General features: G+C 46.6%; 2 protein-coding genes across 4 annotated transcripts in view; one reads left to right on the top strand and one right to left on the bottom strand.

Moving 5' to 3' along the window:
* fam234b (family with sequence similarity 234 member B) overlaps positions 1-6,659 on the bottom strand; it is a 77,064-nt gene extending 70,405 nt beyond the window's left edge. For all 3 annotated transcript variants that reach the window (XM_068019344.1, XM_068019345.1, XM_068019343.1), the window contains exon 1: positions 6,583-6,659. In XM_068019344.1, the coding sequence (XP_067875445.1) occupies positions 6,583-6,622 (40 nt within the window). In that variant the 5' untranslated portion in view covers positions 6,623-6,659. The remainder of the gene's footprint in view (positions 1-6,582) is intronic.
* A 122-nt stretch (positions 6,660-6,781) lies between these two features.
* The window catches only part of ddx59 (DEAD (Asp-Glu-Ala-Asp) box polypeptide 59), a 43,362-nt gene continuing 26,085 nt past the window's right edge, over positions 6,782-24,058 (top strand). The window contains exons 1-3 of the mRNA XM_068019346.1: positions 6,782-6,923; positions 7,026-7,177; positions 21,575-22,373. Coding sequence (XP_067875447.1) covers positions 21,687-22,373 — 687 coding nt within the window. The 5' untranslated portion in view covers positions 6,782-6,923; positions 7,026-7,177; positions 21,575-21,686. The remainder of the gene's footprint in view (positions 6,924-7,025; positions 7,178-21,574; positions 22,374-24,058) is intronic.

Consider the following 24,058-nt stretch of genomic DNA (forward strand, 5'->3'; position numbering starts at 1 on the left):
GCTTCCTTTAACAGCCTGAGATGCAAAACATCCGGTCCTGGCAATTTATCCACTTTCAGGGATGTCAAACCTTCAAGCACTTCCTCTCTCATTATGCTTATCTTATCCAATATTTCACACTCCTCCTCTTTAACTACAATGGCTGAATCAACCCTCTCCTTTGTGAAGACAGAGACAAAAAACTCATTAAGAACCCTGCCCACATCTTCTGCATCCACTCTAAGTTCCCCTGTACATCTGATAGGCCCTACCCTTTCCTTAGCTATCCTCTTTCTCTTCATGTACTGATAAAACATCTTCGGGTTTTCCTTGATTTTACCTGCCAATAATTTTACATGTCCTTTCGTTGCTTTTCTAATTTCCATTTTTATCCTGCACTTTCTACACTCCTCTAGGCGTTTTAAAGTATTAAGATATTTGCGATCATCATAAACTTTCTTTTTCTGCTTTAACTTACCCTGTAAGCTTCTAAATAAACCAGGGAGTTCTAGATTTGGCAGTACCACCCTTCATGTTTGTGGGCACGTGCCTACACTGTGCCTGTTAGTATCTTGCTCTTGAATGCCTCCCACTGGTTTGCCACTGATTTTCTTTCAAGTAGCCATATCCAGTCCACCTTCATCAGGTTACCGCTCAGTTTCATAAAATTTGCCTTCCCTCAATTTAGAACCTTTGCTCCTGTTTTATCTTTGTCCTTTTTCATTATTATGCTAAAATTAACTGTATTATAGTCACTATCTCCAAAATGGTCACCTACTGTTAATTCATCCACTTGCCCAGCTTCATTTCTGAAAGCTAAATCTAGAATTGCGCCCCCTCTTGTTGGGCTTGTTACATGCTGGCTAAAAAAGTTCACTTGAATGCAGTTCAAGAATTTTGTCCTCTCTGTGCCCTTCAACACTGTTTGTATCCCAGTCGATATTGGGGTAGCTGAAATCCCCAACCATCACCGCCCTAAAGTTATTGCACTCAGAAATCTGCCTACATATTTGTTCCTCTATCTCCCTCTCACTATTTGGGGGTGTATAGTACACTCCCAGTAATGTGACTGCCCCCTTTTTATTTCTGAGCTCCACACATATGGCCTTGTTTGATGATTCATTTAGCATATCATCCCTCCTCAAAGCTGTTACTGATTCCTTAACTAATAATGCTACACTCCCCCTTTTTACCTCCCTCTCTATCACGCCTGAAAACTCTATATCCAGGGATGTTGAGCTGCCATTCTTGCCCCTCTTTAAGCCAAGTTTCCGTTATAGCAGCGATATCGTGTTGCCATGTGTCTGTGATCTCAACTCATCGGCTTTATTTACTATACTCCTTGCATTTAAATAAATACTCTTTAACACTGCCAAATTCCTGTGTTGCACACTTTTTATCCTTTTCTTCTTTTGTCTTTTAGAGTCACTCGCAATTTTGCTAATTTTCTGCATCCTGTTCCCTGCTCTGAAATTGTCCTATCGGAGACTACGCTCAGGTTCCCATCCCCCTGCCAATCCAGTTTAAACCATCCTCAACAGCACTAGCAAACATTCCTGCAAGGATATTTGTCCCAGTCCTGTTCAGGTGCAGACCATCCGGCTTATACATCTCCCACCTACCCTAGAACTGGTCCCAATGCCCAGAAATCTGAAGCCCTCTCTCCTGCGCTATCTCTCCAGCTACGCATTTATGTGGTGTATTTTCCTATTACTAAACTCACTAGCACGTGGCCTTGGGAGTAAACTGGAGATTATTTTCCTTGTTGTCCTGCTTGCTAATCTCTTTCCCAACTCCCTAAACTCAGCCTGTAGGACCTCATCCCTCTTTCTTGCTATATCCTTGGTACCAATGTGGACCACGATCTCCGGCTATGCACCCTCGCCCCCCCAGATTGCTCTGTAGCCGCTCGGTGATATCCATGACCTTTGCACCAAGGAGGCAACATACCACCTTGGAATCATGTCTGCAACCACAAAAACGCCTATCTGTTCCTCTAACCATAGAATCCCCTACCATTATTGCTCTCTTGTCCTTTTTCCTCCCTCCCAGCACAGCTGAGTCACCCATGATGTTCCAGTCATGACCCTCACTGCACTCTACAGAGGAACCCTCCTTCCCATCGGTACTCAGAACTGAATACCAGTTAGAAAGTGGGACTCCTGCACTACCTGCCCTGGCCTTCTTGTCGGTCTGGCAGCTAGTCAGTCCCTCTCTGACTGTGCTCGCTGAGGCACCGGGTTGACCACCTCCTGAAACATGCTATCCACATAGTCCTCCACCTCGCGGATGCGCCACAGTGACTCCAGCCGCAGCTCGAGCTCCAAAACCCAAAGCTCAAGCTTCTGCAACCAGAGACACTTTCTGCAGATATGTTCAAGGTCACATGGTACGTCCACGACTTCCCACATACCACAGGAGGTACATTCCACTTGGCCGAGCTGCCCTGCCATTACTTAGCTTTACAATGAAATTTAGCTAGTGTAATAACTTACCAGCTATTTGCAATCAGCTTCTCTTCAGAGTACCATATAGTCTCTAACACACACACTCATCATGACATCTGTTCATAATTGTCCTGCTTGGTGATTGTAGCTTAGACTCCATCCCTTACCAAACATACTGTAATAAATGTTGCGAACAAACTTACCAAATCATTATTTTCCTCATTCACTGAGTCAATGAATTTCCTCAATTACATTTGCTTTCAAGGGTAGCGTTCGGCATACAGCCTTTTTGTTTTGAACATAATTACAATTCATATCACTTTGGTGGCCTCCTCTCGCGCCGTGGTCCTCCTGTTGTCTCAGGAACTCTGGTCACTGGGTCAAGATGAGGAAATGTCATAGCCCTTCTGTAACCAATGTTTCTCCCTCTGGATAGCAAGCTGTCTGCCTGCCTTCAGTATCACTGGCTTGGACTTCTGGATTGCTAGATGGCAGCTTCGCCTCAGCTCCTACATCTGGTTCACCTGCTTCTGTGTTTTTGTCACCATGATATTTTTTGACACAAAGAATTTCTGACATACAATACTCCTTCTGGCGACTGCATAGTCACACGTTTTCCCTTCTTGGCAATGACAGTGTACAGTTTGGAGTAATATAGTGTATCTATCTTACTCAGACTCTCCCGTCTCAGCAATACCTCATCACCTGGCATCACATCAGACTGTGTAGCTCTCCTTCTGTGGTCTTCAGAAAACTTTGCAGCACCCTTTTCTCAGAATCATGATTTTTTTTTCCAAAGTATACTTTATTCATAAAAATCCGTAAAAATTACATTACCAGTTTCAAACAGCACCAAGTCAAAAAATACAAACAGTGAAAAGGTGATCAGTTTCCTTCAATACAATCATGAGTTGCCTCACAACCCTTCCATTTCACATTTGTCCTGCCAGATACATTTTTACATTTTACAGGAGACAAAATTTTCCCGATACAGTTCGAGGGGTTTCCCATGGATCCAGCCCCTCAGTTCAGCTTGGTGGGGGGACCTTACACAGTGGTCTTTCCCCATTGAGCCTTTGCTGCGGCTGCCCCAAGCTTTAGTGCGTCCCTCAGCACGTAGTCCTGGACCTTGGAATGTGCCAGTCTGCAACATTCGGTGGTGGACAACTCTTTGCGCTGGAAGACCAGCAAGTTTCGGGCAGACCAAAGGGCGTCTTTCACCGAATTGATAGTCCTCCAGCAGCAGTTGATGTTTGTCTCGGTGTACGTCCCTGGGAACAGCCCGTAGAGCACAGACTCCTGTGTTACAGAGCTGCTTGGGATGAACCTTGACAAAAACCACTGCATCTCTTTCCATGCCTGCTTTGCAAAGGCACATTCCAGGAGGAGGTGGGCGACCGTCTCTTCCCCACCACAGCCAACGCGGGGGCATTGTGCAGAGGGGGCGAGACTTCGGGTGTGCATGAAGGATCTGACGGGGAGGGCCCTTCTCACCACCAGCCAAGCTACGTCTTGGTGCTTGTTTGAAAGTTCTGGTGATGAGGCATTCCGCCAAATGACTTTGACGGTCTGCTCGGGGAACCATCCGACATGATCCTTTTCCTTTTCCCGTAGGGCCTTGAGGACATTCCGTGCAGACCACTGCCTGATGGACCAGTGGTCAAAAGTGTTTTCCCGCAGAAACTGCTCCACGAAGGATAGGTGGTACGGCACCGCCCAACTGCATGGAGCGTTCCGCGGCAATGTGACCAGGCCCATCCTTCGCAACACCGGGGACAGATAGAACCTCAGCACGTAGTGACACTTGGAGTTTGCGTACTGGGGATCTACACACAGCTTGATGCAGCCGCACACGAAGGTGGTCATCAGGATGAGGGCCACGTTGGGTACATTTTTCCCGCCCTTGTCCAGAGATTTGAACATTCCATGCAGACCACTGCCTGATGGATCGGTGGTCAAAGGTGTTTTTCTGCAAAACTTTTCCATGAAGGATAGGTGGTACGGCACACTCCAGCTGGATGGAGCGTTCCGCGGCAATGTGACCAGTCCCATCCTTCGCAACACTGGGGACAGATAGAACCTCAGCACGTAGTGACACTTGGAGTTTGAGTACTAGGGTTCCATGCACTGTTTGATGCAGCCGCACACAAAGTTGGCCATCAGAATGATGGCGACGTTGGGTAAGTTTTTTTCCCCCTTTATCTAAGGTTTGAACATTGTGTCCCTCCGGACATGGTCCATTTTGGATCTCCAGATAAAGCGGAAATGGCTCGGGTGACGGCCACGGTGCAGAGGTTGGGTATAGGCCAGACCTGTGCAAAGTATCGCAACAACGTGAGTACCTCGCACCTGATGACCCACAATGGAGAGAGATCGCCGCCCCCACATGCTCAGCTTGTGTTGTACCTAGGCTACTCGCTCCTCCCAGGTTTTGCTGCACGCCCCGGCCCTTCCGAACCATATCCCCAGCACCTTCAGGTAGTCTGACCTGACGGTGAAGGGGACAAAGGATCGGTCAGCCCAGTTCCCAAAGAACATGGCCTCGCTCTTGCCGTGGTTAACTTTGGCTCCCAAGGCCAGTTCGAACTGGTCGCAGATGCTCATCAGTCTGCGTACAGACAGCGGATCCGAGCAGAAGACAGCGACGTCATCCATGTACAGGGAGGTTTTAACCCGAGTGCCTCCACTGCCTGGGTTTGTCACCCCTCTTATGCTCGCATCCTTCCTAATGGACTCAACAAAGGGTTCACTACAACAAATAAGACCGGGGAGAGAGGACAGCCCTATCAGACTCCAGATTGGATCGGGAAACTTTCCGATTCCCACCCATTGATTGAGACTGCGCTACTGATGTTTGTGTAGAGCAGTTTGATCCAATTGCAGATTCTCTCCCCAAACCCCATTTTGGAAAGCACGTCCATCATGTCGGTGTGCGATATCCTGTCAAATGCCTTCTCCTGGTCCAGGCTGATGAGGCAGGTGTCCACCCTCCTGTCCCGTACTTAGGCGATCGTATCCCTGAGTAGCGCGAGGCTATCGGAGATCTTCCTGCCAGGTACAATACAGGTCTGATCAGGGTGAATCACCAACTCCAGAGCAGACTTGACTCGACTGGCTATGACTTTGGACAGAATCTTGTAGTCAACATTAAGCAGTGAGATGGGCCGCCAATTTCTGATCCAATGCCTGCCGCATACCAGTCACAAATTGGGCTACAGTTTCCCCTCTTTCTGTCTCATCTGACCGAAAACATGCCACATCACGGTCATTCAAATCTTTCACTGCATGTTCATAATCTGCCTTTTCTCCTCTGTCAGGCAATGTCTTGAAAGTCTCCCTCACGGAAGCACTGTGCTTTCCGTACTTCTCTCGCCCTGTCCAAAAACAAACCGCGACTGCCAGCACAGGCTTTGAACTCGTCCAGCCACACTTCACGCTGACAGTACTGGCACCATCTGTCGGATCAAACGGTTCAATTCCCCAGACTACAGACATATCAGCTCCAGCAAATGCCATGACACAATCCTAAATATCTCTGTATTTACCTCGGTATTTTTTCCTTTATCCTCGTTGCCAATGTCACATCTCAGGCTAAAAGAATCACACTTGAAACCACAGATTTAACAACAACCTCCTACATGTGCCATCTGACCTGACAACAACAGCCATCCACCCCCCAACTCCGCCCACTCCCACCCCAGGTCAGGTGGCTCCCCCTAGTTCAGCAAGTGCCTTTCAGTTTGTCTTATAGTCTCCAATACTCAACCCCAGCCCCGCCACACACACAACAATCGGCCATCATAACACACCAGAGCACCACCAATGGCAGGAGAGTGCAATTACAGCGTGACATGTTTACATAGTTCCCATCATCAGTATAGAAAGAAGAATTTATAACAGAAATATACAAGTGCAGGTCAAACGACTGTAAAAGTACATCAACGTGCCTGGAGAGAGAGATGGGGAGGAGGAGGAGAGAGGGATGGGAGAAGGGGGAGGGGCAAGGGGCGGGGTAAACGTTCGTCAATGCAATCAATTCTCATCTAATCGGTTCCTCAGAGAAGCCATGTTGTAATTTTCATGAGGAGCCAGGACACAATAAGATGGGGGATTGTGCTGAATGAGTTCAGGCCTCGGGGCCTCGCGCGCCACTTACCGGGAAGCTTCAGCGCCCTGGACAGAGCCGCCGCCATCATCAGCCCGCTCACTGCACATGCGCAAGGCCCGCACGGCCTGCTGGGTGTTGTAGTTCCAGCTGGACCGCGCCGCCCGCATTACCAAACAGCTCATGCTCAAACTGATCTAAAAAAAAAATCAAAGACCGATATCAGTCACTATCTTCAGAAATTTTCACAATAGTAATGGGATTCCCATCCGGATTATATATGTTTGCACACGTTCCAGTGAATACGTGTGGCATCGAATGTATTCCGGGCCGAAACTTTTCAGGTCATGGACCTGAAACGTGAACTTTGTTTCTCTCTCCACACATGCTGAGTATTTCCAGCACTTTGTTGGTTTTATTTCAGATTTCCAGCATCTGCAGTATTTTGCTTTTACTTGCGGAACTTTTAATCCTTGAAATTACTATTTCTTCAGGTCCTATTTCCCTGTTGCACTCTTTTGCCTGCTGGGGTGTCACGCGCAATTGGTTACGGACGAAACATTTCGAGGAGCCGAACGGTCCCATCTGTTTGTACTCGGTTTCTCCGAATTGGAGGAAGTCGTGGAGAGCGGCCAGAGGGAAATGAGTGAGTGTTTATGTGAGAAATGGAGAGTGTCCGGGGCGGAACTGCTTTTGATTACAGACCCAGACCCTTTCTGGATAGAAACGTGCGGGTTTGCTCTTTCTGGCTGCCATGCGCTTTGCCTTTCACTGATCTCTGGCAGTCACTGTGTCTGGGTTTTTATTCCTCTTTCTGCCACCTATGGCAACATAGAATCATCGAATAGTTACAACATAGAAGGAGACCATTCGACCCGTCATGTCTCTGCTGGCTCTTTGCAACAACAATTCAACTAGTCCCACTCCCCAGCCCTTTCCTCATAGCCCTAGAATTTTGTTCTCTTGAGGTGCTTTAATCCAACTCCCTTTTAAAAGCCACGATTTTATCTGCCACCACCACACTGACAGGCAGTGCATTCCAAATCCAAACCACTCACTGCGTAGAAAATGTTTTCCTCATGTCGTGGTTGGTTCTTTTGCCATTTGCCTTACATCAGGGTCCTTTGGTTCTTGACCCTTCCGTCAATGGGAACAGTTTCTGCCAATCTACTTTGTCTGGACCCCTCATGATTTTGAACACATATCAAATCTCCCCTCAACCTCCTCTTCTCTAAGGAGAACGACGCCAGCTTCTCCAATCTATCCAATCACATAACTGGAACCATTCTGATAAATCTTTTCTGCACCCTCTCTGAAGCGTTCAAATCCTTCCTAAAGTGTGCTGCCCAGATATGAACACAATACTCAAGTTGAGGTCAAACCAGTGTTCTATAAAGATTCATTATAATTTCCTTGTTTTTGTACTGTCTGCCTCTATTTATAAACCCCAGGATTCCATATGCTTCAACCTGCCCTGACATCTTCAATGATTTGTGCACATATATCCCCTAGGTCGCTTTGTTCCTGCATCCCCTTTAGAATTGCACCCTTTATATTGCCTCTCCTCATTCTTCCTACCAAAATGTATCACTCTTCATCTCTCCGTTAAATTTCATCTGCCACATTTCTGCCCATTCCACCAGCCTCTGTCCTCTTGAAGTCTATTGCCATCCTCCTTGCAGTTCACAATACTTACAAGGTTTGCGTCGTCTGCAAATTTTAAACTTGTACATCCATGTCAAGGTCATTAATATATATTAAGAGCAGTGGCCCTAGTACTGACCCCTGGGGAACCCTACTGTATACTTTCCACCAGTCTGGAAAAAAAATTGTTAATCACAACTGTTTCCTGTCACCCAGCCAACTTCGTATCTGTGCTACTATTGTCCCTTTTAATAAATGGGCTTCAACTTTGCTGGTAAGCCTATTATGTTACACTTCTTCAAACTCCTTTTGGAAGTCCCTCATCAACCATCTCTGCTACCTCATCAAAAAATTCAATCAAGTTAGTTAAACACGATTTGCCTTCAGCAGACTCATGCTGGTTTTCCGAAATTAATCCACATTTGTCCAGGTGACAGTTAATTTTGTTCTGGATTATTGTTTTTAAAAGCTTTCCCACCACTGAGGTCAAACTGGCTTGTAGTTGCTGGATTTGATTTAGAGATACAGCACTGAAACAGGCCCTTCGGCCCACCGAGTCTGTGCCGACCATTAACCACCCATTTATACTAATCTTACAGTAATCCCATATTCCTACCACATCCCCACCTGTCCCTATATTACCCTACCACCTACCTATACTCGGGGCAATTTATAATGGCCAATTTACCTATAAACCTGCAAGTCTTTTGGCTGTGGGAGGAAACCGGAGCACCCGGAGGAAACCCACGCAGACACAGGGAGAACTTGCAAACTCCACACAGGCAGTACCCAGAATTGAACCCGGGTCGCTGGAGCTGTGAGGCTGCGGGGCTAACCATTGTGCCACTGTGCCGCCCATTTATCCTTACACATTTGCAGTTCTCCAGTCCTTTGGCAGTACCCCTGTATCAAAGGAGGATTGGAAGAATATGGCCGGTGCCTCCGCAATTTCCTCCCTCGCTTCCCTCAGTATCCTCTGGTTCATCTCATCCAGTCCTGGTGACTTATCAACTTTAAGTACAGCTTGCCTTTCTAATACCTGCTCTTAATCAATTTTTAACTCATTCAGTGTCTTCACTATCTTCTCTTTCACTATGATTTTGGCAGCATCATCTTATGATAGGTTGGCTTCCATCACAAGGGGTTTTGAGTATAGGAGTAAAGAAGTCTTGCTGCAATTGCATTGAGCCTTGGTGGGACTGCACCTGGAGTATTCATTGAATCATAAAAAGTTTAAGGCACAGAAAGAGGCCACTTGACCTGTGCCGGCCAAAAAACGATCCACCCATTCTAATCCCACCTTCCAGCATTTGGTTCATAACCCTGCAGATTACGGCACTTGAGGTGCATATCCAGATTCCTTTTGAATGAGTTTAAAGTATTTGCTTCTACTACCCTTTCAGGCAGTGAGTTCCAGACCCCCACCACACTCTGGGTGAAAAACATTTTCCTCACCTCCCTTCTAATTTTTCTACCAATCACTTTAAATCAGTGCCCCCTAGTCACTGACCTCTCTGCTAAGGTGAATAGGCCCCTCACCTCCACTCTATCCAGGTCCCTCAAAATTTTGTACATTTCAATCAGATCTCACCTCAGCCTTCTCTGTTCCAAGGAGAACAACCCCAGCCTATCCAATCTTTCCTCATAGCTGCATTTTTCCAGTCCTGGCAACATCCTCATATATCTCCTCTGTACCCTTTCTAGTGCAATCACATCCTTTCTGTAATGAGGTGAACAGAACTGCACACAGTACTCAAGTTGTGGCCTAACCAGTGATTTATACAGTTCCAGCATAACCTCCCTGCTCTTATACTCTGTACCTCGGCTAATAAAGGAAAGGATTCCATGTCTTCTTAACCACCTTATCGACCTGTCCTACCTTTAGGGATCTGTGGACATTTACTCCAAGGTCCCTCACTTCCTATACACCTCTCAGTATTTTCCCATTAATCATGTATTCCTTTGCCTTGTTTGACCTCCCCAAATGCATCACCTTACATTTCTCCAGGTTGAATTTCATTTGCCACTTTTCTGCCCATCTGACTAGACCATCAATATCTTCCTGCAGCCTACAGTTATCCTCCTCGCTATCTACCATACAGCCAATCTTGTGTCATCTGCAAACGTCTCGATCATGTCCCCTAAATTTAGGTCCAAATTGTTCATATATATTATGTACAGTTTTGGTCTCTTCATTTAAGGAGTAATATACTTGCCGTAGAGGGAGTGCAATGGAGGTTCACAAACTAATCCCTGGGATGGTGGGGTTGTCTTATGAGGACAGATTGAGAAAACCGGGCCTGTATTCTCAAGAGTTTTCAAGAATGAGAGGTGATCTCATTGAAACTTACAAAATTCTTACAGGGTGTGACAGGGTGGATGTAGATAGGATGTTTTCCCTGACTGGTGAGTTTAGAACCAGGGGACATAGTCTTAAGTAGCCTACCCCTTATTCTGAGACTAAGATAAGGAGGAATTTCTTCACTGAGGGTGATGAATCTTTGGAATTCTCTACCGCAGAGGGCTGTGGAAGCTCAATCATTGGGCATATTTAAGACAGAAATCGATAGATATCAGGATACTGATGACATCAAGGGGATAGTGTGGGAAAGTGGCGTTGAGGTAGAAGATCAGCCATAATCTAATTGAATGGCAGAACAGGCTCGACGGGCTGAATGGCCTACTGCTCCTATGTTCCTTAGTAAAGATAGATGTAAAGAACTGATTTAGTATCCCAGCCATACACCCTGCCTTCATGCATAAATCCCCTTTTAGGTCCCTAATCGGCCCTGCCCTTCCTCTTACCACCTTTTTACTATTTATAGAAGATTGCTGAAAATAGAAACATGCTGTCGAAGCTTTTCGTCTTGCACTCATCAGGATTATCCAGAAGAATACCAGTGTAAAGGAAAACAACAGCTTTATACTGTGAGAAGAGAGTGCTGATTGGTTGGCAAGTAAACTCTGATGGATAGAGGCATTGCCATGGAGAATGGATCAGTTTACAGTGACTGACCGTTAACTGCCAAGCCTTGCCTGAAATTCAAACCAGGCAGTTTAACTCTGACAGGTCAAGGCACCGCCTCAAGGAATGAACCAGCAAATAGCCACCACCCATTTTGTCGAGCTGAAACAGGCGTAATGCTTGCACATGTTCTTTCTGTCTGCAAAGAACAGGGCCCTGTGTATTAATATATGTATATCACACTAGCATCACACTGGCATTGAAGTCAAGCTGCCTGGTTTGAATTTCAGGCAAGGCTTGGCAGTTAACTGTCAGTCACCGTAAACTGATGCATTCTCCATGGCATAGATCTTTTCTCACCAAACTGAAATTGGCCCTCCCCCAATTAAGTACTTTTACTCTAGATTGCTCCTTGTTCTTTTCCATAGCTAACCTAAACCCTATGATACTTTGATCACTAATTTAAATGTTCTCCTACTGACAATTAATCCCTTTGACCCACCTCATTCCCCAGAACCAGATCCAGCAATGCCTCCTTCCTCTTTGGGACAGAAACATACTGATGTAGAAAATTCTCCTGAACACACTTAAAATCTTACCCCTTTACATAATACTGTCCCAGTCTATATTAGGATAATTAAAGTCCCCCATTATCACTTCTATGGTTTTTGCATCTCTCTGTAATTTCTCTTCAAAATTACTCCCCTACATTTTTCCCACTAGTTGGTACCCTAAAGAATATACCCAGTAGTGAACTGGCACCTCTACTGTTTGTTAATTCTAACCAAATAGATTCCGTTATTCAATACCTTCTCCTTTCTTGCCTTCCCTGTCATTCTTTAATATCTTGTATCCAGGATTATTTAGTACCCAGTCCAGCTTTATTTGAGCCAGGTTTCCATTATCGCCACAACATCATATTCCCATGTGGTTATCTGGGCCTGCAGCTCACCAACCTCATTTACCACACTTTGTGCATTTGCATACATGTACTGTAAACCTCATTAATATCTTATTGCACTCCCTCTTACTCTGACCCCACCTAATACCTTACTATTTCTTACTCTAGAGCTATCTGTCTCTCCCAGTCCTTTGTGCACCTTGTTTCTCCTTTCTACTGCTACATCCTGGTTCCCATTCCTCTGTCAAGTTCATTTAAAGCCTCCCCAACAGAACTCGCAATCCGTCCCTTGAGGATATTGGTCCCGGCTCTGTTGAGGTGCAACCCATCCGGCCTGTATAGGTTCCACGTTCCCCAGAATCAGGCCCAATATCCTGCACCATCTTGCCAACCACATATTCATCTGTTCTCCCCTCTTATTTCTAATGTGGCACTGGGAGCAATCCAGAGATTACTACCTTTAAGGTCCTGCTTGCTAGTTTCTTTCCTATCTCCCTAAAAAATTGCCTGCAGGACCTCATCCCTCTTTCTTCCCATGTCGTTGGCACCGATGTGGACCACAACTGCTGACTGTTCATTCTCCAGCCTCAGAATCCTGTACAGCTGCTCAGTGACATCCATGACCCTGGCACCAGGGAGGCAAAAATCCTGGATTCACGTCTGTGGTCACAGAAACGCTCGTCAATTCCCCGAACTATAGAATCCCCTATCACTATTGCTTTCCTAATCTTCCTCCTGCCCCCCGCCCCCCGTATAGCTCAGCCACCATGGTGCTGTATGTCAGGAAGCCAGTTGGTGAAGGATACTACTTGAGCCAATCTTTACTCAGTCTATCATTTATTTACAGAGTGAAATGTTACAAGCATACACCTCCTAATTCAACCTCCCCACAATTTCAGCATGTGTATCTTTATATGTCAAGTGAAACACTGATTAATGTTTTCCACCTGCATATAATTAAATGTGATTGATATACAATTAACCTCCTGGATGCCGTGATGCCGTGGACTTGGTTCTGGCTGTACTCTTCAGAGGAACCATTACTCTCACCAGTATTCATAAGTGAATACCAGTTGGAGAGCAAGATGCACTTAGGGGACTCCTGCACTACCTGCCTGGTCCTCCTTGACTGCCTGGTAGTCACCCATTCCCTCTCTGCCTGCACACCCTTGGGCTGCGAGGTGACCACATCCAGAGCCATGCTATTCACATAGCTGTTGGCCTTGTGGATGCACCGCACAGTCCTGGAATTCTCACGTGGAACAGGATGTGCACTCTGCAGAAGTGCCCTGCCTTGCCTCTTTTTTAGGTTATCTAAATTTAAAAGAAATAAACTAAAGCCTTATATAAAAAAATAAACTCGGCAGCTGCTCATCAATCAGCACCTTCTCGAGTGCTGATGTCACTTTGCTTTTTTCTACCTCAGTCAGTGACGGTCGCACTCGCTGATGCTCATACTCACTGTGCACTGCTGCTCCTTCCCAGAACTCCTTCAGGTCCGTGCCCCTCATCTCCAGGCTATCTGAACAACCAATCGCCTACCTGTTGTCCTGTTTTGTCACTTTGATATTTTCTGTTGATATATTCTCTGCTGCACCTTTTATCTCTGCTGTTCTCCACCGACTCCAAAGCCTCCTCTCCGTGTCTTTGTGCCCTCACAGTATCACTCCTGCCTGTCCCAACACAATGACTACACTTCTACAGTCTGCTGCTGACCTTGCTCCAACCTTGTGGTCTTTGTGGTCTCCTCTTACTGATTAACAACTTGCTGCCCCTCAATTATGTCTCTACCACCCTCTGCCATCATCATTGGTTTCAGAGCTGTTGCTATACTATGGCACTGCTGTTCCCACCTCATGCACCCTCAGTCATCACCAGCTACTACACCATTTCCAACTTCCATTTCCGCTTAGATCTGTGCTCCATTCTCCTGCAACAAAAGGGCAGTAATGGGGAATTTCAACTACCCTAATATTAACTGGGATAAATTCATGTCTGACTAACTTAATTGAATTTTTGAAGAAGTAACAAGGAGAGTCAATGAGGGTCAATGCGTTTGATGTAATCTAGATGGATTAATAAGGCTTTTGATAAGGTTCCACATGGAGACGATCAGTAAGTTAAAAGTTCATGGAATCCAAGCGTAAGTTGCAAGTTGGATTCAAAATTAGCTCAGTGGCAGGAAGCAAAGGGTAATGGCCGACGAGTGTTTTTGTGACTGGAAGGCTGTTTCCAGTGGGGTTCCGCAGGGCTCAGTACTCAATCCTTTGCTGTTCATTATATCTTCTTCTTTGGCCTCCTTGTCTCGAGAGACAATGGGTAAGCGCCTAGAGGTGGTCAGTGGTTTGTGGAGCAGTGCCTGCAGTGGCTATAAAGGTCAATTCTAGACTGACAGACTCTTCCACAGGCGCTGCAGATAAAATTGGTTGTCGGGGCTGTTACACAGTTGGCTCTCTCCTTGCACTTCTGTCTTTTTTCCTGCCAACTGCTAAGTCTCTTCGACTTGCCACTCTTTAGCCCCACCTTTATGGCTGTCCGCCAGCTCTGGCGATCACTGGCAACAGACTCCCATGACTTGTGGTCAATGTCACAGGACTTCATGTCGCGTTTGCAGACGTCTTTAAAGTGGAGACACGGACAGCCGGTGGGTCTGATACCAATGACGAGCTCGCTGTACAATGCGCCCTTAGGGATCTATTTTTATTTAGAGATACAGCACTGAAACAGGCCCTTCGGCCCACCGGGTCTGTGCCGACCAACAATCACCCATTTTTATACTAACCCTACAGTAATCCCATATTCTCTACCACCTACCTACACTAAGGGCAATTTGCAACAGCCAATTTACCTATCACCTGCAAGTCTTTGGCGGTGGGAGGAAACCGGAGCACCCGGCGAAAACCCACGCGGTCACAGGGAGAACTTGCAAACTGCGCACAGGCAGTACCCAGAATCGAACCCGGGTCCCTGGAGCTGTGAGGCTGCGGTGCTAACCACTGTACTGCCCAAAATCCTGCCATCTTCCGTGCGGCTCGCATGGCCAAGCCATCTCGGGCACTGCTGGCTCAGTAGGGTGTATATGCTGGGGATGTTGGCCGCCTCGAGGAATTCTGCGTTGGAGATACGGTCCTGCCACCTGATGCCAAGGATTCTCCGGAGGTAGTGAAGAGGGAATGAGTTGAGATGTCGCTCTTGGCTGACATACATTGTCCAGGCCTCGCTGACGTAGAGCAAGGTACTGAGGACACAGACTTGAAACACACGGACTTTTGTGTTCTGTGTCAGTGCGCCATTTTCCCACACTCTCTTGGCCAGTCTGGACATAGCAGCGGACGCCTTTCCCATGCACTTGTTGATTTTTGCATCGAGAGACAGGTTACTGGTGATAGTTGAGACTAGGTAGGTGAACTCTTGAACCATTTCCAGAGCGTGGTCGCCGATATTGATGGATGGAGCATTTCTGACATCCTGTCCCATGATGTTCATTTTCTTGAGGCTGATGGTTAGGCCAAATTCGTTGCAGGCAGCCGCAAACCTATCGATGAGTCTCTGAAGACACTCTTCTGTGTGGGATGTTAATGCAGCATCGTCAGCAAAGAGAAGTTTCCCGATGAGGACTTTCCGTACTTTGGTCTTCGCTCTAAGACGGGCAAGGTTGAACAACCTGCCATCTGATCTTGCGTGGAGGAAAATTCCTTCTTCTGAAGACTTGAACGCATGTGAGAGCAGCAGGGAGAAGAAGATCCCAAACAGTGTAGGTGCAAGAACACAGCCCTGTTTCACGCCACTCAGGATTGGAAAGGGGTCTGATGCGGTACCGCTATGCTGAATTGTGCCTTTCATATTGTCATGGAATGTGGTGATGATACTTAGTAGCTTTGGTGGACATCCGATCTTTGCTAGTAGTCTGAAGAGACCATGTCTGCTGACGAGGTCAGAGGCTTTGGTGAGATTTATGAAAGCAATGTAGAAGGGCATCTGTTGTTCGCGGCATTTCTCCTGTAGCTGGCGAAGGGAGAACAGCATGTCAATGGTGGATCTCTCTGCACGAAAGCCACACTGTGCCTCAGGGTAGACACGCTCAGCCAGCTTCTGGAGTCTGTTTAAAACGACTCGAGCAAAGACTTTCCCCACTATGCTGAGCAGGGAGATTCCACAGTAGTTGTTGCAGTCACCGCGGTCACCCTTGTTCTTATAGAGAGTGATGATATTGGCATCGCGCATGTCCTGTGGTACTGCTCCCTCATCCCAACACAGGCAGAGCAGTTCATGGAGTTGCTGAGAGTATAGCAGGCTTGGCACTCTTGATTATTTCAGGGGTAATGCCGTCCTTCCCAGGGGCTTTTCCACTGGTTAGAGAATCAGCGGCATCACTGAGTTCCGATTTTGTTGGCTATTCGTCCAGCTCATCCATGACTGGCGGAGACTGGGCTGCATTGAGGGCGGTATCAGTGACAACATTTTACCTGGAATATAGTTCTAGGTAGTGCTCCACCAAGCGGTCCATTTGCTTGCGTTGGTCAGTGATCCTTTCCCCTGATTTAGACTTGCGGGGGGAGGAATTGGGGGTGGGGAGCGAACTTCTTGATGGTTGGCCCAAAAGCTGTCTTAATGCCATCATACATTCCTCTGATGTTTCCGGTGTCGGAAGCCAGCTGTTCATTTTATTTATATATATATATATATATATTTATATTTATATTTATATATATTTATATATATATATATATATATATATATATATTTATATATTTATATATATATATATATTAATGATTAAGACTTAAATATCGGGGCATGATTAAGAAGTTTGAAAATTTGATGAAAATTTGCCAAATGGTTGTTAGAAAGAAAGATGTAGATGTAGGAAGATATCAGTGGACTGGTCAGATGGGTAGAAAAATGGTAAATGGTGTTCAATTCGGAGAAATATGAGGTAATGCATTTGGGAAGGACAAGCAAGGCAAGGGAATACACAAATAGTAGGATTCTGAAAAGTGTAGAGAAACTTTGGATTGTACATCTCCAGATCCCTGAAGGTAGCATGACAGGTGGATAAGGTGGTCAAGAAGACATAGGATTCTTTCCTTTATTTGCCTAAGCCTAATGTACAAAAGCATGGAGGTTATGTTTGAATTGTATAAAATTAGTCAGTACAAAACTAGTTCGACCGCAGCTATAGTACTGCATACACTTCTGGTCACCGCATTAGAAGAAGGATGTGATCACATTAGAGAAGGCACAGAAGAGATTTACGAGAATGTTGCTGGGAATGGAGAATTTTAGCTTCAAGGAAAGATTGGATAAACTGGGTTTGCTTCTTTACAACAGAAGAGGCTGAGGGGAGATTTAATTGAGGAATATAAAATTGAGAGGCCTAGATAAAGTGGATAGGAAGGAATCTATTTCTGTGAACAGTGAGGTCAGTAACCAGAGAGCAAAGATTTAAAGTAATTAATGGAAGGATTAGAGGGGAGTTAAGATGTAATTGTTTCACCCAGAGGGTGGTGGGGGTCTGGAACTCACTGCCTGAAAGGTTGGTAGAGGCAGAAACCATCATTGAATTAAAAAAAAAATGCTTGAATGTGCATTTGAGATGCCATAGCCTACGGGGCTTCAAACCGAGAGCTGGAAGGTGGATTAGGCTGGATGGCTCTTAGGCTGGTACGGAGGGGCTGAATGGCCTCCTTCTGTGCCTTAAATATTTCTGTGTAATACCCTGTTTGAATCTCTACAATCAGGCTACCACCTCTTCTACAGCACAAGAACAGTCCTAGTCAAGCCCACAAGTAACATTCTGTCACTGTACATTATCCATCCTCGTTCCCCTGCACTTTTTTTGCAGCTCTTGACATGATCGATCCTCATCAACATCTCTCCTCCATTGTTCAGCTCAGTGGGGCTGCCCTCACTTGGTTCCACTCTTACCTATCCAATCATAGCCAGATCATCATCAACAATGGTTTTTTTTCCCTTCTTCACACCATTATTTGGGCATTATTCAAGGATCCATCCTTTTCCCTCTTCCCTTCCTCATCTAAACATGGACAAGGAAATCTCCTGCTTCTCCATGTTGAACACCAATTGGAAGAAGCACTAAGGATAGCAAGGGCCCAGAACGTACTCTGGGTGGGGGACTTCAATGTCCATCACAAAGAGTGGCTCAGTAGCACCACTACTGACCCAGCTGGCCAAGCCATAAAGGACACAGCTGCTAGACTGGGTCTGCGGCAGGTGGTGAGGGAACCAACAAGGGGGAAAAATCTACTCGACCTCGTTGTCACCAATCTACCTGTCGCAGATGCATCTGTCCATGACAGTGTTGGTAGGAGTGACCACCACACAGTCCTTGTGGAGACAAAGTCCCGTCTTCACATTGAGGATACCCACCGTCATGTTGTGTGGCACTACCACTGTGCTAAATGGGATAGATTTCGATCAGATCTAGCAACACAAAACTGGGAATCCATGAGGCGCTGTGGGCCATCAGTAGCAGCAGAATTGTATTCAACCACAATCTGTAACCTCATGACCCAGCATATCCCCCACTCTACCACTACCATCAAGCCAGGGGATCACCTGGTTCAATGAAGAGTGCAGGAGGGCATGCCAGGTGCAGCACCAGGCATACCTAAAAATGAGGCGTCAGCCTAGTGAATCTACAACACAGGACTACCTGCCTGCCAAACAGTGCAAGCAGCATGTGATAGAGAGGACTGAGCCATCCCACAACCAACAGATCAGATCTAAGCTCAACAATCCTGCCACATTCCAGTCGTGAATGGTGGTGGACAATTAAACAACTAACAGGACGAGGAGGCTCCACAAATGTCCCCATCCTCAACGAAAGGGAGCCCAGCACATCAGTGCAAAAGACAAGGTTGAAGCATTTGCATCCATCTTCAGCCAGACGTGCCAAGTGGATGATCCATCTTGGTCTCCTCCTAAGGTCCCCAGCATCACAGATGCCAGTCTTCACCCAATCTGATTCACTCCACGTAATATCAAGAAATGGCTGAAGGCACTGGATACTGCAAAGGCTATGGGCCCTGACAATATTCCAGCAATAGTACTGAAGACTTGTGCTCCAGAACCAACCGCACCCCTAGCCAAGCTGTTCCAGTACAGCTACAAAACTGCCATCTACCTGGCCACGTGGAAAATTGCCCAGGTATGTCCTGTACACAAAAAGCAGGACAAATCCAATCTGGCCAATTACTGACCTATCAGTCTACTTTCGATCAGTAGTAAAGTGATGAAAGGGGTCGTCGACAGTGCTTTCAAGCGGCACTTGCTTAGCAATAACCTACTGACTGATGCTCAGTTTGGGTTCTGCCAAGGCTACTCAGCTCCTGACCTCATTACAGCCTTGGTCCAAACGTGGACAAAAGAGCTGAACTCCAGAGGTGGTAAGAGTGACTGCCCTTGACATCATGCCAGCATTTAACAGAGTATGGCATCAAGGAGCCCTAGCAAAACTGGAGTCAATGGAAATCGGGGAGAAAACTCTTAACTGTTTGGAGTCATATCTAGAACAAAGAAAGATGGTTGTGGTTGTTGGAGGTCAATCATCTCAGTCCCAGGACATCACTGCAGGAGTTCCTCAGAGTAGTGTCCTAGGTCGAACCATCTTCAACAGCTTCATCAATGACTTTCCCTCCATCATATGGTCAAAAGTGGGGATGTTTGCTGATAATTGCACAATGTTCAGCACCATTCACGAATCCTCAGAAACTGAAGCTGTCCGTGTCCAGATGCAGCAAGACCTGGACAACATCCAGGCTTGGGCTGATAAGTGGCAAGTAACATTCGCGCCACACAAGTGCCAGACAATGACCATCTCAAACAAGAGAGAATCTAACTATCCCCCTTGATGTTCAATAGTATTACCATCACTGAATCCCCCACTATCAACATCCTGGGGGTTACCACTGACCAGAAACTTAACTCGTGTAGCCACATAAATACTGTGGCTACAAGAGCAGGTCAGAGGCTGGGAATTCTGCAGCAAATAACTCGCCTCCTGACTCCCCAAAGCCTGTCCACCATCTACAAGGCACAACTCAGGAGTGTGATGGAATGCTCTGCACTTGCCTGGATGGGTGCAGTTCCAACAACACTCAAGAAGCTCGACACCATCCAGGATAAAGCAGCCCATTTGATTGGCACCCCATCCACCACCTTCAACAGTCACTCCCTTTACCACCGACTAACAGTGGCAGTTGTGTGTACCATCTACAAGATGCACTGCAGCAACGCACCAAGGCTCCTTCAACAGCACCTTCCAAACCCACAACCTCGACCACCTTGAAGGACAAAGGCAGCAGATGCATGGGAACATCACCACCTGCAAGTTCCCTCCAAGCCACATACCATCCTGACTTTGAACTATATCGCCGTTCCTTTGCTGTCGCTGGGTCAAAATCCTGGAACTCCCTTCCTAACAGCACTGTGGGTGTACCTACACCCCAAGGACTGCAGCGGCTCAAGAAGGCAGCTCACCACCACCTTCTCGAGGGCGATTAGGGAAGGGCACTAAATGCTGGCCTAGCCAGCGACGCCCACGTCCCATGAACGGATAAAAAAAAATAGGGAAAGCATCACATCTGAGCCCAACACCATCTTCATTGCGTCTCCTTGCATTCATGCACACTTTGCACCAAGATATCTGGATAATCAGAAGGAGCCTTCGCAGATTTTTTTTTTCTCTCCCTCCCTCGTGGCCAACTAGGTGCCCTGGCTGAGACTGGCTAACTCATTGCACACTGCAGCACAAATGATTGTATCTTTGACCCGCTGGCACTGGGGACATTATTATCACATGTTCGCTTTAAAAACATCACGCTCTTCGTCCTGAAATTGCAGGCAAAATTCAAACATGTCATTGGTGTACGATTGAGGCTTTTATGACTCTCATAAGATCTTGCATTTATAGCGCACTCTTCAGATCCTCCAGAATGTCCCAAAGTTCTTTACAGTACTTCAGAAGTGTAATCACTGTTGCAATGCAAAGAAATGCAGCAGCCAATTTGCATACAGCAAGATTCCAGTAACAATATTTTCGTAATGTTCGTTGAGGAACATAAGCCAGGAGATCCTGCTTCTCCTCTTCAAATTGAGAGAGTAGATGGCGCTTCAGTTTAACGTCTCATCTGACAGTGCAGCGATCCCTCGGCATTGCACTGGGAGTGTCGACCTAGATTATTTGCTCAAGCCTCAAGGAACTTGGGCCTAGGCTTTCTGACTCAGAGGAAGAGAGCTACCACTGAACCAAACAGAGAAGGAAGCCAACAGGCTGCATGACTGGGATCTGTTCCAACCTCACCATTGCAAATATTGATATTTGGGCAATGTTATCTGAAGGTCTTCCTATTGTTTAGTTTTTTTTTGGATTTTACAAGTTACTTTTCTACCCCCAAATGTTATGACAGAAGTTTTATCAAAGTGTCAACATGAGATGGTGACAGGAGATAGATGGTTTTCTAATGAAAGGTCATTGAGCTGAAACATTAACTCTGTTTCTTTCTCCACAGATGCTGCCTGAATGTTTTCTGTGTTTATTAAAGAAGCTTTTGAATGTTTCACAGCAGTGGAATGTGGTGACCAACCTGCACGTCTTGCTGTGTCTCCATAGACTAACGGGCCATGTTTGTCCCCCGGTCGCTGAAGGTGAAAAGAGCTGAAGAAAGTGATGGCCAAGCTGCCAAGAGGAGTAAAACCCTTTGCGGTGACTCCTGGGCCGGGGATGCTGAGCAGGCCCCGGAAGCTGTAGAAGATCCCAAGGCGGTTGCTGGCCCAGAGGAGGAGGAGCCGGTGAAGCAGCTGAGCGAGGGGCAGCGTTGGCCAGAGCCGGGGGAGCCGATCTGCTCGGTGTGTGGCCGGTACGGGGAGTACATCTGTGATGAGACTGACACGGATGTGTGCAGCTTGGAGTGTAAAGCCAAGCACCTGTGGCAGCTGGGAGAGGTGGCTTCGGCTCCCGGAGCCTCAGGTAGTCTGCTGCCAGAGGAGCTGCTTTCCGAGGTCGGCGAGTACCTGGAGCACACATTTGTTTCCAGCCTGAGCACCGAGCAGGTGGAGGCCCTGCAGCAGCAGCTTGGCATCACCGTGCGGGGCCCAGCTGTTAGGCCCATCGTGGAGTTCGAACACTGCGGCTTCCCCAACACCCTGAACGCCAACCTGGCAAGACTGGGCTACCACAGCCCCACCCCGATACAGATGCAGATGCTGCCGCAGGGCCTGGCGGGGAAGGATGTGCTGGCAGCGGCGGACACAGGCTCAGGAAAAACAGCGGCCTTCCTACTCCCGGTCACCATGGCAGCGCTGCAGGAGGTAAGGGGGCGGAGCTGGTGGAGGGGGAGGCAAAGCGGTGGGGCTGGAGGAGGGGAAGGGGCGGGGCTAGAGGAGGTAAAGAGTTATATTACAAGAGCAGAGCATCTCTGGTTTGTGTTTGTATCAACAAAGTGCTAAAGCATCTTGCACACAATGCTTGGTAAATGAGGTGCCCGAATTCTAATTTCTTTTCACGTAGTGAGTTGTTATGATCTGGATGCGCTGCCTGAAAGGGCAGTAGAAGCAGATTCAATAGTAATTTTTAAAAGGGAACTGGATAAATACTTGAAAAGGAAAATTTGTGGGGCTTATGTGACTAACTCTTTCAAAGAGCCTGCACAGACACGATGGGCTGAATAGCTTCCAGCTGCATGTATGATTCTATGAATTTATGCTAGGTTAGCCCACACTTAAAGTACTGTGCACAATCTGGTCTCCACATTACAAAAAGAGGCACTGGAGACAGTGCAAAAAGATTTGCAAGGATGTTGGAACTAAGAGGTTATAACCAATCAGGAAAGGATTTGTAGTGAAGATGTTTCCATTTGACTCTGAAAGGCAGAAGAAGCAAAGGTTAAAAAGTGTGCAACACAGGAATTTGGCAGTGTTAAAGGGTATTTATTTGAATGCAAGGAGTATAGTAAATAAAGCCGACGCGTTGAGGGCACAGATAGACACATGGCAACACGATGTCATTGCTATAACAGAAACCTGGCTCAAAGACAGGCAAGAATGGCAGCTCAACATCCCTGGATTTAGAGTATTCAGGCGTGATAGAGAGGGAGATAAAAAAGGGGGGGGGGGTGTAGCGTTATTAGTTAAGGAATCAATAACAGCTTTGAAGAGGGATGATATGCTAAATTAATCATCAAACGAGGCCACATGGGTGGAGTTCAAAAATAAAAAGAGGGCAGCTACATTACTGGGAGTGTACTATACACCTCCAAATAGTGAGAGGGAGATTGAGGAACAAATATGTAGGCAGATTTCTGAGTGCAATAACTTTAGGGCAATAATAGCTGGGGATTTCAACTACCCCAATATCAACTCTGATACAAACGGTGTGAAGGGCACAGAGGGGACAAAATTCTTGAACTGCATTCAAGTGAACCTTTTTAGCCAGCACGTAACAATCCCAACAAGAGGGGGTGTAATTCTAGATTTAGTCTTCGGTAATGAAGCTGGGCAAGTGGATGAAGGAACAGTGACCAGAATACAGTTAGTTTTAGCATAATCATGAAAAAGGACAAAGATGAAACCGAAGCAAAGGTTCTAAATAGGGGGAAGGCAAATCTTACGAAACTGAGAGGTGACCTAGTGAAAGTGGACTGGATACAGCTACTTGAAGGAAAATCAGGGCAAACCAGTGGGAGGCATTCAAGAGCGAGATACTACAGGCACAGTGTAGGCTTGTCCCCACGAAGATTAAGAGTGGTACTGCCAAATCTAGAGCCCCCGGTTATCCAAAAGCTTACAGGATACGTTAAAGCAAAAAAAGAAAGCTTATGACTATCACAAATATCTTAATACTTTAGAAAGCCTAGAAGAGTATAGAAAGTGCAGGGGTGAAGTAAAAAAGGAAATTAGAAAAGCAAAGAGAGGACCTGGGAGCAGAGCGGAGCGGCGGCTGGCAGACCTGCGTGGAAGCTGATCTGGAGCGGCGGCTGTAAATCAAGAGCGGGGCT

This window comes from Heterodontus francisci, chromosome 41 (genome assembly GCF_036365525.1).
Source record: "Heterodontus francisci isolate sHetFra1 chromosome 41, sHetFra1.hap1, whole genome shotgun sequence".
In the NCBI taxonomy this organism is placed as follows: Eukaryota; Metazoa; Chordata; class Chondrichthyes; order Heterodontiformes; family Heterodontidae; genus Heterodontus; species Heterodontus francisci.